General features: G+C 38.4%; 2 protein-coding genes across 6 annotated transcripts in view; both read left to right on the top strand.

Annotated features, from left to right (window-relative positions):
- LOC140200242 (neuronal PAS domain-containing protein 2-like) overlaps positions 1–14697 on the top strand; it is a 112537-nt gene extending 97840 nt beyond the window's left edge. For 3 of the 4 annotated variants that reach the window (XM_072263261.1, XM_072263260.1, XM_072263263.1), the window contains 8 exons: positions 83–189; positions 2373–2423; positions 4542–4688; positions 7442–7561; positions 8732–8913; positions 12088–12180; positions 12759–12948; positions 13492–14697. In XM_072263261.1, the coding sequence (XP_072119362.1) occupies positions 83–189; positions 2373–2423; positions 4542–4688; positions 7442–7561; positions 8732–8913; positions 12088–12180; positions 12759–12948; positions 13492–13638 (1037 nt within the window). In that variant the 3' untranslated portion in view covers positions 13639–14697. The remainder of the gene's footprint in view (positions 1–82; positions 190–2372; positions 2424–4541; positions 4689–7441; positions 7562–8731; positions 8914–12087; positions 12181–12758; positions 12949–13491) is intronic. The other variant, XM_072263262.1, reaches the window with a different exon arrangement.
- Positions 1–14922, top strand: part of rpl31 (ribosomal protein L31) — a 179165-nt gene that overhangs the window by 155377 nt on the left and 8866 nt on the right. The gene's annotated exons all lie outside the window — the stretch shown is intronic.

Below are 14922 nucleotides of genomic sequence, written 5' to 3'. Positions count from 1 at the left end.
CAACCCGGCACTAGAACTTCTTGGCTGTGTGTGTATTACACAATTGTATACAAATTAAATGTGGTGTTTCATTCTTTCTCAGCAACCCAGAGCAAGGTGCTGTCAGAGCCTACTGCAATGGCCTTGCAGACAACACCATCGGTGCAACATGATACAGGAATACTGCAACATCCAGCTGTCACAGAGCAGGTAGGGATTCTTCAACATTTAGCAGCTCAGTATTGTGATGCTTTAGTGGAATTACCAAACATACAATATTAATAAAACAGAAACAGAAAATGCTGGAAACTCAGCCGCTCAGGCAGCATAAATGGAGAGAGAGACAGAGTTGATGTTTTAGGTCAAGGACCCTTCATAGCGGTTGACCTGCTCAGTCCTTTCAGCATTTAACTTACTCTTTCTATCCAACACTCTCTTTCCAACTCCTTCTTTCCTTCTCTCAGTTTGATCTTTTTCTTCTATTTTCTAATTTAGAATCTGCAGGCTTCAGTAAGGATTCATCAGTTTGGTTGTTTAACACAGGTCCCTGTTACCCAGCAGGGTCACCAGTCTAGGAACTGGATGACATGCATAGTCTGTAGCGGGCAAACTGTCTTATTTGTGGGCCATCCACTTAAGACAGGGGCTGGATTATCTTAAACTATGTCGTTGCCGACCTTAATTCTGTCATCAGCTCAGAAATTTGAATGATCACTGATTGCTTGATGTTCTATTCCATTCGCACTCTGTTACCAAATGACGCAGCCCACATCTACATGTAGCAGTAAGCGATGAGAATGTTTGTGCCACACGGGGTCCAAGCAGTACACAGCTTCAACAGGAGACCATCTATGGCATAGCAGTGAATCAGTCACTTCCATTCGCATCCTTGGTGGTCATTATTGATTAGAAGTTCAGTTGGACCAAGCACATAAATATTGTAGCTTCAAAAACTGTTCAGAGGCTGGGTATCCTGTGGTAAGTGACTTATCTCCTGACATCCAAAAGCCTCCCCATCATCTGCAAGACTCAAGTCACGGGTATGATGAATTACTATCAACTTACCAGCCTTACTAAGAATCAAAGCTTGGCAGCATACAGTATATCCCTTCTGGATTGGAACACTAAAGAATCAAATCTATCACTGTCATTGCTCCATGGCTGCAGTGTGTGGCATGAAGAAAATGCACTGCATCCTCAAACTCACACCTCTACAGGCAAGAAAGATAAGGCAGCAGGAACATGGAAGCACCAGCACCCAGCTTCATGCACGATCCTGGTTTAGAAATACAGTGGATTCTGGTTAATTGGGCCATCAGTTAATCGGAGCATACAGCCTCTCAATTGGGACAAAATGAACTTCTCCCAATGAGTCTCAATTAACTATAATTCACTGTATGTCTTTGTACCTTCATCAACAATGTATCTGAATTTTTGGAACTCACTTCACAACAACATTATGGAAATAGTTTCAACAGGAAACTGCAGTGATTCAAAAGGTGCCTAACCACAGTTTCAAAGGAAAATAGCAATAGGTAATAAATGCCAGCATGCATGTAGCTTAAAAATTAATAAGTTCAAATCAAAACATCAGCTGCCTAGCTTGTGGAAATTTGACTGAGGGAAGGTTTTATTGACCTACAGCTTCTGGTTCAACTTAAAAATGGTCTTAACAGCACAAAAATTCTAACATTCATGTATTTGAATGCTCATTCTTCCAGCAGGATATCGTGGTATTGAGGCTTGAGGAGCTGGAAAGGAGCTTGGACAATTTCCTGATTTCCACATTAAACTGTGTGTGTGTGTGTGTGCGTGTGCGTGTGCGTGTGCGTGTGTGTGTGTGTGTGTGTGTGTGTGTGTGTGTGTGTGTGTTTGTGTAAAGATTGAGAGAGGGGGAGGGGAGGAAGTTATCCAATTTACTACCACAATACTTAGTCCAAGTGATGTGCTAGAAAAATGCAGATCATTTTTTCTTCGTTTTGTTATGTGCTCTGATGTGAGAATTGTGCAGAATATTTTTTCCCTGATCGCAATTATTATTGTTCATTTTTCTATCGTGTATGGCATGATTCAGTTGCAAAATGGGAATAAAAATGGTTGCTGAATGGAATTACAAATGCAAACCCATTAATTCAAAGTTGTTTTATATCTGCATTTCATTCTACTTCTAGGTAATTACTAATTAACTGAGTTATTTTTCGACAATTTATTTGTCCCCATACTTCCTACAAAATATTGACTCTCAGTGACCAACATTGTCTTGACAGAAACTTCTTTACTGTGGTCAATGAAACTAGTAGATACCTTTGGATTGTCTCTTGTTTAGTGTTTTTAAAACTATATTAATCCAGGGTGTTTTAATGTTAAATCCATCTCTTGATTTACCTTTGCAGTCATTGTTGTCCCAAGCTAAAGTAGAATTGCAGCCTTCGTCAATGACACAGGTTAGCAAATACCTCATTTAATTGTGTGATTGTATTTTCAATAATTTCTCTGTACATTTGTTCATAATCTCAACCACATTGATATACAGGGTAATCCAGAGATAAACCATACATAAAGTTACTGAAAATTAGATTTTGAACATTTCTTTTTCATTTTTTCTTGAATCCTCACTTTGACCATGTTCCCTACCTGAGTGACTAATGAAGTTATATGCTTCCTTATCAATTCCGAAGTGTGTGATGAACCCAAGAATGAAATGCAACAGTAGACTATCAACCCCTGCAGCTGCTCTGTCATTCAATAAAATCACAACTGTTCTTTTACCTCAAAACCATTTTTATCCATTCACCCCATATATCTTAATCCCCGTGATATCCTAAAATCTATTTATCTCTGATAACTTACTTTTGAATACTTTCCTTTAATCCTGGTATAAAACTACTGTTTAGTCTATAAAGGATGATGCTTGAGACCTTGGTTCAGATCAAAAAATTTCTGCTTTGAGGTCTTTGCATTTAATGGCATAGTGTAATGGCTAATTTAATGTAATCATTTTCTTTTTAAACAATCCGGCATACAAATTGCCCTTCACAATCTTTTTGGTATTAAAATGAACACTGTGGATCACCCTAAATGTGACTGAATGAAGTCACCAGGAGACACTGAGGCTGGTGATGTAGAGGTCTGTATTCAGCACACAAGCAGGCATCATACTGGAGACACTCTTAGAAGAGGCACCCTGACCCGATATGACATGACATTTTTTATGCTAATGATGAAAGGTAACAGCAGGAGAATTCTATAGTTACAATGTATCCATAATGCTTCCTTTGAATTATGTATAATTTTCAAGCACCTAGATCTTCACACCAACACTCCGGACACCCAGATTGAATGCTAATCACCAATTTCTCTGATCTGCATTCATGCATATGCAGACATCTCAGGTCAATGAGTGTTTCTTGGTTTGCAATCAACCCCAGTCTGCAGCTCCAAAAATACCATTTTTCTGAGCTGCATTTTGAACTCAATCTACCATCCATATTCAGATCTGGAGACTGGTTGATGTTGAAATTAATATTTGCCATATTCCAGAATGCCAGAATGAATAAGCCCTAACAACCCTAATGCTGTTTGTGAAAGTTGCATAATAAATATGAACTTCATTGGAAGATTCAAAGAACAATGTGTTTTAGGTTTCCTAGTTTCACTGTTGAAATGTTGTGGAGTCTCGCAGTTGTCACACTGTTGCATAACAGGTGTGCTCTCTGTGGACAATTGTTCTACCAATTTACAGGCAACTCTGCTCTGCTGCAGGAGAGTTGCTGCTGAATGAATGGATTCTGCTTTGATTGGAGGCATACTCCCAGGGTTTCAGGTGGACCTGTACAGGGTGAAGAAATCTACCTGTGGGAGCTTGTCCTTTATGCAAGAGGAGCGTGGAGACTCCAAGGCTATTACAAGCTGGCTGTCCTGGCATGAAGATGGCAGGAATGTCTCTGTAAGAATAAGATTCAGGCTCTTTATGTCAGTATTTTGGCAAAGCCTGAATGCAGCCAGACATCTATACTTGCACTGTCTGCTCCCGAGGGCAGAAATTCCATCTATTTGAGAATGGAGCCTGAGTAACCTTAAATGTAGCAGTGAGCACCGAAGTGTAGGATGTGGCAGCAGTCTTAAATGATCCTGATATTAGGGAGCTGGGAGTGGTTCTAATGCTGACTTTCATGGGCAAAACTAACAGGAGAATGTTTGAGGCTGCAATTAGGATTATAGGAGGTCTTCAATCTCAATGAGGACAAAGAATGCAATCTGTGCATTGGGCCTTTGAGAAGCGAGGTTTCAGGCAAGTGAATAAGCCATTAGTTTACACAACATGGGGTTGAAAGTCTCATGGCAGAGAGCTTCCATACTGCATTACTGAATCTGTACCCCTCCATATCATCTGGTCTTCCTCTCATGCAGTCCCAACAAAATAGACATCTGAAAATGGTATTTACTATATGTGTGCATGAATCTGACTCATTTCTGACTAGATTGTGAATTGTATTTATTAACATGAGATGTATCTGATTTTAATAATGAACAGATTTAATACCTTATATTAAATGTACCAGTTCTTAGCACAGTTCGATGTGATTCAGTCTCTCAAAGACCAATTAGAGCAACGGACGCGAATTCTCCAAGCAAACATAACGTGGCAGCAAGAAGAACTCCAAAAAATCCAAGAACAATTGTGCATGGTGGATAACTCAAGTTTGCAGGTGAAAATGCACACACTTTCTTCATTAATATAATGAAGTAAATAGTATAGAATTGGATGAGTTTTACCTGCGTCAAATTCCAAATTTTGTTTACATGTTGTGGAAGGATTAACAATTTTAACAATGCATTGGAACATGTTAGGTTCACTATGGAGCTGGGGAAGGGCATCCCTGCATGCTTCACTATCCTGTTTCTGTTAAACAAGCAAAAGACTGGAAAAACAGTGAACAAATAAAAACTCCACTTGACTCATTAGGAAGGTTTATCCATGATTAGATCCTGTGAAAGACCATGAAATGTCTTGTGCAGAACTTGCACTTTATTGCTGGGACTTCAAAATAAGTGATCCCGTTGGGCCACATGCCAGATCACAAAGTATCTAATTGTAGTTTTAGCATATCATTAGATGATAACATTAACTGTAAAGAAAAATTGCAAATTGGAAGGAGATGGTAGGGATGATAACAGAGCAGAAATGGCTTGAATTTCTGGGAAAAATGAGGAAGGTGCAGGATAGATGTATTCAAAAAAAAACAATTGTCAAACGGCAAAATAGTACAACTGTGGCCAACAAAGGAAGTCAAATTTAATGTAAAAGCAAAAGAGGAGGCATTCAAATCATTAGGAGGGAAAAAATGAAATATGAAAGCAAGTGAGCAAACAATATCAAGGTGAATAGAAAAAGCTCTTTCAAGTGTATAAAAAATAAAAGAGAGATGAGAGTAGATATAGGACTGCTACAAAGTGAGGCTGGAGAAATAATAACAGGGGACAAGGAGTTGGCAGATGAACTAAGTGAGTATTTTGCGTCAGTCTTCACTGTGGAAGACACTAGCAGTGCGCCAGGTTTTGAAGAGTGTGAGGGAAGAGAAGTGAGTGCATGTTACTATTACAAGGGTGCTCAAAAAGCTGAAAGACTTAAGGGTACATAAGTCACCCAGACAAGATGAACTGCTCCCTAGCATTCTGAAAGAATTAACGATCGAGATTGTGGAGGCATTAGTTATGATCTTTCAAGAATCATTGTACTCTGGCATGGTTCTGGAGGACTGGAAAATTGCAAGTTTCACATCATTCTTCAAGAAAGGAGGGAGGCAGCAGAAAGGAAATTATAGACCAGTTAGTCTGACCTCAGTGGTGGGAAGATGTTGGAGTCAATTGTTTGGGATGAGGTTATGGACATTGGACAAGATAGGACGAAGTCAGCATGGTTTCCTGGTAGGGGGTTGCAGTGGATGTTGTATATCTGGATTTTCAGAAGGCCTTTGACAAGGTGCCACACATATGGCTGCTTACCAAGTTAAGAGCCCATGGTGTTACAGGAAAGTCACTGGCATGGTTAGAGCATTGGCTGATGGTAGGAGGCAGTGAGCGGAAATAAAACGATCCTTCTCTGGTTGGTTGCCAGTGACTAGTGGTGTTCCAAAGGGGTCGGTGTTGGGACTGCTTCTTTTTATGCTTTAAGTCAATGATTTAGATGATGGAATAGATGGTTTTGTTGCCAAGTTTGCAGATAATACGAAGATTGGTGGAGGATCAGGTAGTGTTGAAGAAACAGGAGATCTCCAGAAGGACTTAGACAGATTAGGAGAATAGGCAACAGAGTGGCAAATAAAATACCATGTTGGAAAATGCATGGTCACACAATTTGGTAGTAGAAATAAATGTGCTGACTGTTTTCTAAATGGCGAGAAAATCCAAAAATCTGAGTTGCCAAGGGAGTCGAGAGTCCTTGTGCAGAACACCCTCAAGGTTAACTTGTAGGTTGAGTCGGTGGTGAGGAAGCTAAATGCAATGTTATCATTCATTTGAAGAGGTCTAGAATACAAGATCAGGATGAGATGCTTTTTAAGGCACTGCTGAGGCCACAATACTTGAGTATTATGAACAGGTTTGGGCTCCTCATCTAAGAAATAATGTGCTGGTATTGGAGATAGTTCAGAGGAGGTTCACAAGAATGACTCTGGGAATGAAAGGGTTATCATTTGATGCCTCTGGGTCTGTACTTTCTGGAATTTAGAAGGATTGGGGGGAGATCTCATTGGAACCTTTTGAATGTTGAAAGGCCTAGACAGAGTGGATGTGGAAAGTATGTTTCCCATGGTGGGGGAATCTAGGACAAGAGGCCACAGTGTCTGGATAGAGGGGTGTCTATTAAAAACAGAGATGCAGAGAAATTCCTTTAGCCAGAGGGTGGTGAATTTGTGGAGTTTGTTACTAAAGGTAGATGTAGAGGCCAGGTTGTTGCGGAGATTGATAAGTTCTTGATTGGCCACAGCATCAATGTAACGGGGAGAAGGCCAGGGAGTGGTGCTGAGGAGAGGAAAAAAGGATCAGCCATGATTGAATGGCGGAGCAGTTTCGATGGGGCAAATGGCCTAATTCTGCTCCTATATCTTATGGTTATGGTCTTGAAATGGTGAATTCAGAGCTCAGTTAAAGTATAGATAATGTATAAATTCACAACTAGAGGGAGTGTGATACTGGACCTCCTATTAGGGAATAATACAGGGCAGGTGACTGAAGGGTGTGTAAGAGAACACCTTGGATTTAGTATCGTAGAGTAGAAGAGCAAAGAAACAGATCCTTCGGCTCATGCAGTCCATGCCAAACAGTTATTGTGCCTTATCCCCTCAACACACTCCATAACCTGCCCATCCATGTACTTAATCAAACTTCTCAAAATCAGCAGCAAACATTCGAACGTGCACTGTATTATTAAGCTGAAGTACTTAGCTCGTCTCTCTTTCAGTTATTACTGCAACAACCAGCGTCGATCAGTTCATTGCGGAACCAAGAGTCGAAACAGCAAAAGCAGCAACAAATGGATGTGATGATGCAAGACCAGGGTCCTCACAGTAAACAGATACAGGTACCAATACAATATTCAAAGGGAAACAAGTATGCACGCGAAAACAAGCTAAATTAGTTGCTTGCCAACATAAAATGCTGGAAATGCAAAACAAATCCATCAATTTTGTAAATTCTTCAAACTGGGAGGTAAACAAGCCTGAACAAAGTATTTATTTCTTCACTGTTTTATCTGTAAAAGTTTAAAACTTCTTTTCCCTATGCAGGATGAGCAGAGAATACTATAAGGATATATATGTAAGTAAATGCTGTTAGGGAAGTTAAATACATGTACTGTATTGTAAGAATGCAAATTGATGTTTCTATTACCAGAGTGCATGCTCCTTCCAGAGTAACCTGGAGGGTAAGAGACGGAACCTAACGATAGTAACTCTTAAGGCAATGAGATGCAGGAGGTGTCAAGAGTTGGCATTCAGCAATACTACCAGTGGTGGGAGAATTTTTTTCTCTACAATATCCTCCCATCCCTAGAAATGTCACAGCAGAGAATGAGGCCATTCTGCACATAAAACCCATGAAAGTTCTGTCCATCCTCTGGTCAATCAACTTGTCTTGGTAAATTGGTCTATTATTGTAATGTGTACCAAGATGCTGTGAAAAATGTCTTACATACCATTCATTAGAATTATACAAGATAAAACAATAACAGAGTGCAGAGTAAAGCATTACAGTTACCAAGAAAGTGCCTTGCAGGTTCATTCTCTGAGACTTGACATCACGTTCCATCCCTGGACTCACCTTTTACCTTTATACATGCCGTGGTTGGCATAGAACCTGACCCCATTCATTCCAATGGAAGTGCTGATCTTCATTAAAAAGGAAAATGAAGTTTATATTTTACTTACAATTAATTTATGTGATGTATTTTCAAATAACTTTATTCTTTTTTCCAAAAATATTTACTTTTTGACAATTTAAAAGTATTTTCACAATTTTAAGTGACTTTGAGAATCAGAAAAGACATTCTGACATGAACTGCCAGAAGGTTATCCAGGCCAGCCTATGAGTGGGGCCTCAGTCTGCGCTTTTTGTCGAAGGTAGCTGATGTAGCAGTGTATCCTGAAGTGAAGAAGAGAAATGTGAACATGGGGATTTGATCTGTTGGGTTAAATTAAATATTTTAAATTAACTAGTTGCTATGAAAATCAATACCTTCTAAATGCTTTTACAGGATACTAAAATAACACATGGTGGACAGATTGTACAGACATCCCTATCCAACCAGTTGTCTGGGAGCCTGGCGTTACACCTCAGCAGCCCCATGATGATTTCTCAGGCTCCCACAATGACAGTCCAGAGAGAAGGCACCACTGGTCATTCAAGTCCTAACTTTACTCGAGATGGACACTTAAGGTAAAGACATGGTTTTTATGGTTTATGATTAACCAATTATGGATTCATAGCAATTTAGAGCACAGAATAAGAACAGCTGCATTATTGTGCTAGAGGATTCTTGGAGAAATGCAGTTCAGAAACCATTGATTGGCTATGATCATGTTGAATGGTGAAGCAGGTTCCTATTTTCTATGGTTCTATTTCCATGCTGTAAGATTAGAGCAGTTTAAATACCTCTAGATCCTTGCAAGTAGCCATTAACAGATTTGGGTTAAAAACTGGTCCCAGCTTTAAAGCACAATACTCCATGTTCAGGCTGTGCGTTCTTTCCAATTATTTTTTTCTCTACTTATGCTTAAGTCTCAATAAAGTGCCTCGGCATTATGCATGTAGCTTCAGGCTCACTATAAATCAGAGTTAACCATATACATTAGTATTATCACAACAGATAGTGGCAATGAGGCCAAAACCATTCATTGTGACTAATGTTTAAATGCCAGGGCCAATGTGTGGAACAATGAAGATGTCTAAATATCATTGACCAATTTGTTCTGCTCCACCATTAGCCTTTCAACAGCGTTTGCTCACCATTTAAAGTGTTGAAGTTGAATTAGATGCTCTGCAGATGTTAATGAATCTAATAATTAATGAATTCTAATAATTGCCAGTGTTGTATTTTTTAACAGCACAATATTCTAATAAATGCCCCTTGGCCTCTCAGACCCAGATACTTGTGCTTCACAATTGTATCCTATTCTCCCTGCTCTGACAATTGAGTGAAGAGTTACATTTTCAGCCTGTTGATTTGGTTACAGAATAGTGATAGGGAGACAGTTACTGTAGTTACCTCACACTTTATTCTGCAATCCTGTGTTTAGATCTAATTGCAGGATTGGATTTCAGCAAAAGTATTGAGGTAGTTTCTTGTGAATCATGATCAAGCACAAGCCTTACAAAACCTCAGTATGACATCACTGCTTTTATATTCTGGCCCTCTCAAAATGAATGCCAGCATTTCATTTGCCTTCCCTACCACCAACTCAACCTGCAAGTTAATGTTTAGGGAATCCTGTACTCTTCACACCTCTGATTTTTAGATTTGCTCCCCATTTTAAAAATTAGTTTACATCATTATGCTGTCTGCAAATTAATATTTGCTAAGTGTGTTTTGTAAATCTAAACTGATTTGTTCAAACTTGTGATATGCAGTAATCACCATTTTTACGATTCAAACCATTCATACCAATTACCATTCATTGCAGAAGTCAATGGGGCATATGTGTTGTCTTTCTCTGTGCTTGTTAAGTCAGCTGATATTTTTTGATGAAGAATGTGGAGGTCAATGTTGGGCATGAAGGTTTCAATGTGTTTACTTCGTCATTGTATTCATGGATTTGGCAGTGAAATGGTAACGCTGAGCCTGGTTTACACTTTCTGCTAATTGTTTACACAATGTAATTGCAAAGGTAGAAGATAAAAATAAGATTTTAAAAAATAATTTTACAGTTGCATTCAGAGGTATAAACCAGCATGCCTAATTTTGCAAACAAAATTATGATTTATTTCTGACATAACATCTGGGGAGTATTGTCTATATTTTTACTGCTTTACATCAGTTGTGTTAATATATTGACATTAAAACCATTCCAAGCGGAACCTTTCTGAGCCAGGTGTGAATTTCTGAAAATATTCAGGATAGGTAAAGGACAGCCAGTGAATGTCAAGCAACTTTGATGTGTGTTGCTTGAATTTCCAGCATCTGCAGAATTCCTCATGCCAGTGAATGTCATTTACTTAGATTTTCAGTAGTCCCTTGATAAGATGCCGCACAGGAGACCTGTAAGCAAGAGCCTGTGGTATTACAGGAAGTATACTAGTGTGGATGAATGATTGGCTGACTGCCAGAAAGCAAAAAGTGGAATACTGTAAAGGGGGCCTTTCCTGATTGGCTGCCAGTGACTAGTATGTTCTGCAGGGGTCAGTGTTGGGACTGCTTCTTTTCATGTTATATGTCAGTGATCTTGATTCTGGAATTGATGGCTTTGTGGCCAAGTTTGCGGATGATATGAGGATAGGTGGAGGGGCAGGTAGTGTTAAGGAAGCAGGGAATCTGCAGAAGGACTTAGACAGATTTGGAGAATGGGAAAAGAATTGGCAAATGGAATACAGTGTAGGGAAGTGTATGGTCATGCACTTTGGTAGAAGGCTTAAAGATGTAAACCATTTTCTAAATGGGGAACAAATCTAGAAATCAGAGGTACACAGGGACTTGGGACTCCTAGTGCAGGATTCCCTAAAGGTTAACTTGCAGGTTGAGTTGGTAATCAGGAGAATAAATTTTTGTTAGCATTCACTTCGAGAGGACTAGATGTAAAAGCAAGGATGTAATGCTGAGGCTTTATAAGGTATTGGTCAGACTGCACTTGAAATATGGTGAGCAGCTTTAGGCCCCTTATGTAACAAAGGATGTGTTTGCATTGGAGACAGTCCAAAGGAGATTCATAAACATTATTCTGGAAATGAAAGGGCTATCTTACAAGAAGCATTTGATGGCTTTGGGCCTGTACTGTCTGGAGTTTAGTGGAATTGACTGGGGGGGGGGGAGGTGCCGTCGGATTTCCCTTTGAAACCAATCGAATAGTGAAAGGCCTAGAGGAGAAAATGTTTCCTGCATTGGGGCCCAGCCTCAGAATACAAGGATATCCCTTTAGAACAGAGATGAAGAGTAATTTCTTTAGCCAGAAGGTGGTGAATCTGAGGAATTCATTGCCATAGACAGCTGTATGTATATCTAAAGTGGAGGTTGATGGGTACCTGATTAGTAAAGGTGTCAAAGGTTACTGAGAGAAGGCAGGAGAATGGGGTTGAGAGGAATAATAAATCAGTCATGATGAAATGATGGAGCAAACTCGATGGGCCAAATGGCTGAGAGTATGGCACCTATTTGGAATCATCAGTCTATTAATTTGATATACTCAAAGTAAGAACTCAGCAATCTCTAGCTGGAAAAGATGGAAATAGGAAGTTTATATTATTTTCATGTGCTGTATGTGATATGTACTGTGTTTTGCATCTTGGTTCCAGAGGAACATTGTTTTGTTTAGCTGTATTCATGTGTACAGTTGAACGACAATAAATCCAAACTTGAACTTGAACGATTTCATCTATTAGCTCATTGTTTTCTTTCTAAAGAATGCTACTTAGTCAACCTATTCAACCGATGATGCCTATTACACGCCATACAAGACAACCCATAGAGTTCATTACAACTGAACAGCAAGCTAAGTAAGTATAATTTGAGTGTCACTGTTCTCTTTGTGCAAATCTGTGTGCCATAGCTCTGTGACATTTTATATGCAATGATTTTATCTAGATTGAAGGACATTTGTGTATGGCAAAAATAAAATCCAATACTTGTAGAAACCTCTTAATTTGATTTTGATTGATAGTGTCCTTACAAAGTAGAAATTTAATATTCTGAATTGATGGTCATTAATTAGGGTTTTGTAAAATCAAGGTCTGTTGTTCAAAATATGCTTTAAGTAAGCAGTAAGGTGTTGAAAGTGGTGAAGGAAGAACTTTAAATGAATGGAAGGCATGAATGTATTATAATGACAAGTGAAAGTAATACAAGGGAAAAAGAGATGTCAATGGAACAAGGAAACAAAGAATGGTCTGGAAGACCTATGTATGACAACAGAATCATTGTCAGTATTCACAGTCTGAAAGTGGCAGTGGTCACTATTGTTTGATCAATCAGTTCAATGCCTTCTGATCTATCATGCTGGCAAGATTTCATCTTTAAGCTTTTCAATTTATCTGATACTTATTTGACACTTTTTTTCTGTAAATGAATCTAACAGATACTCACAAGGACAAGAACTCTCTCAAAATTTGGTAGAACAGCCAGTGAGAAATAATGTGCCGATGGTCTCTAATACAGTGCTTATGGGTCAAATAATAACAGCTCCAGGATTTTCTATATCACATCCATCTCTCTCTCAGCAAACTATGCAACTTCAGCAGCAGCAGCAACAACAACACTACTTACAGGTAGGGTAGTAATGAGGATCTTGCAGCTGAAACAGACCAACCTGTATCCAGGTTTAAAGTCAGGTGATCACAGCCAGCCCATGCAACCCATGACAAGTTTGAATGTCTCGTTTCACTATACATGTGCTATTACTTTCCTCTGATGAAGGAGACCGAGTCCAAGCTTCATTTCAAAATATGAGCTCATGATTTGCATTGATACTCTAATGTACTTCTGTATCAATAGAAGTCTAGTTCAGATAACATGTTTGGACAAAGACTGTATGCTTCTGCTGAGATGGTTGTAATTTTGCCTATTTAAGTTTTCTTTCATTTCTTTTAAGTTGCAATCATTACTTCTATTTCTCTTTTATACTTTAAAGATTATTGAATGAACTATTGTTTTATGTCTGCTACTTCAGAAATGGTCTATGTTGCAGCACATGCTGTGTTAAGAAGGGCAAGGCTTCATGTAGAAAGTATATGCTGATACGGTTGTACAATTATGAAATGGATTAATTGCATGGCGAATAATTAAGGGTTTGTTTCTATTTTTCCAAACAGACACAAACATCTGGTTCACTGCAAAGTGGCCACTCAGAACTACTCCTACTCCCTTCTTATTCTCAGCAACAGGATGTTATGGGATACCATTCACAACCTCAGCAAAGACCACATGTTCAGCGCCTTTCTGAATCATCGAATGTGTAACATACTTACCAAAAAAATTATACTTCAAAACCCCGAATAAAAGCAATGCCCATTCTTTTGGTTTAACAAACCTACAGCTAAGGTGCTGTATTGTTACTGTCTTTATGGTTAAGTACACTAAGTGTTTAAATTTAAAGTTTCAGAACACAACATGAGATTCATTAAAATTTCTATTTCTAGAAAAGGGAAATAGAATGACGTATTTGAAAGATTTGCTCAGTTTGCAATTATGGTCCACAATGGTTGTTTTCACTCTCAGTTTTAGGGTTCATTTGTTGAGTTCACCTCTCAGCTCATTAGCATGGTTGAAGCAATAGTACAGTGGTTACATTTTGCTCCATAATGGTGTTACTTTTATAACTGCAGTTGGAAATGACTTTGCTTCTCGGCAACACATTTCAGAAATCCTTGGGCTCTTCACTTGATTCTTCAACCAGGGACAATGTGTGCCAGGATTTCCACTGTACAATCTTAGATGAATTTCACAATCAAAACTATAATAACTGGAGTTTTCCACAAATATACACAGATAGAGGTATTTAGCCAGTGATTTCAATATGCCCTTTCTAAATTTTGTTGATGCATTGCAAACCTGAGAATCAAGTAATAGGAGAAAGATATACCCTTTGCACAAACTTGGCTTTTATGTTTGTCATGTAATCCTGTTTGTGTTATGAATTGAACATATCTTTTAATATTTCCTGTGGTAAAGTGTAATATTAGCTGATTTAAGGACACTTACTTTGGCCAAATCTCTCCAGCCCTGTGGGATGTGTTCATTTTAATGTAACAATTATGAATTGAAATTCTGCAACACAGAACATTTAAAATGGTTTACTTTGTGCTGTATAACTTTCAGAAACATGCACTTTTTCTGATTTGTATGTTTTGTTAAAGCTGTATTTGTTACATAAAATTCTCTAAGTGAAATGTGGAAAAGAATTGTCTACATACAGATAATGTAATATATGAGTTATTTCTGTATAAATCATTCTTTGGAACAAAAGTGGATTTTAGTCTAATTTTGTATAAAATGCATAAAATCATTTCATTTTTGTCAGTGATCATTTTGTAATAAATAGTAATCATTGATAAGACTCAAAAATGTTGTATACAGTAATGCATATTTTTCACAACACACAATATGCTTGCATTTCCTGCATACTTAATATATGGATACACATCCATAAGTAAGATTCATAATACAAAATTGCTCTGAATTTTTATCCACGAGTTATGGATACAACTATAAGACAGCAACTCCCATTTTCCAAATTCAAACAC

This window comes from Mobula birostris, chromosome 7 (assembly GCF_030028105.1).
Source record: "Mobula birostris isolate sMobBir1 chromosome 7, sMobBir1.hap1, whole genome shotgun sequence".
Classification (NCBI taxonomy): Eukaryota; Metazoa; Chordata; class Chondrichthyes; order Myliobatiformes; family Myliobatidae; genus Mobula; species Mobula birostris.
This window is presented reverse-complemented; position numbering and strand designations above follow the sequence as displayed.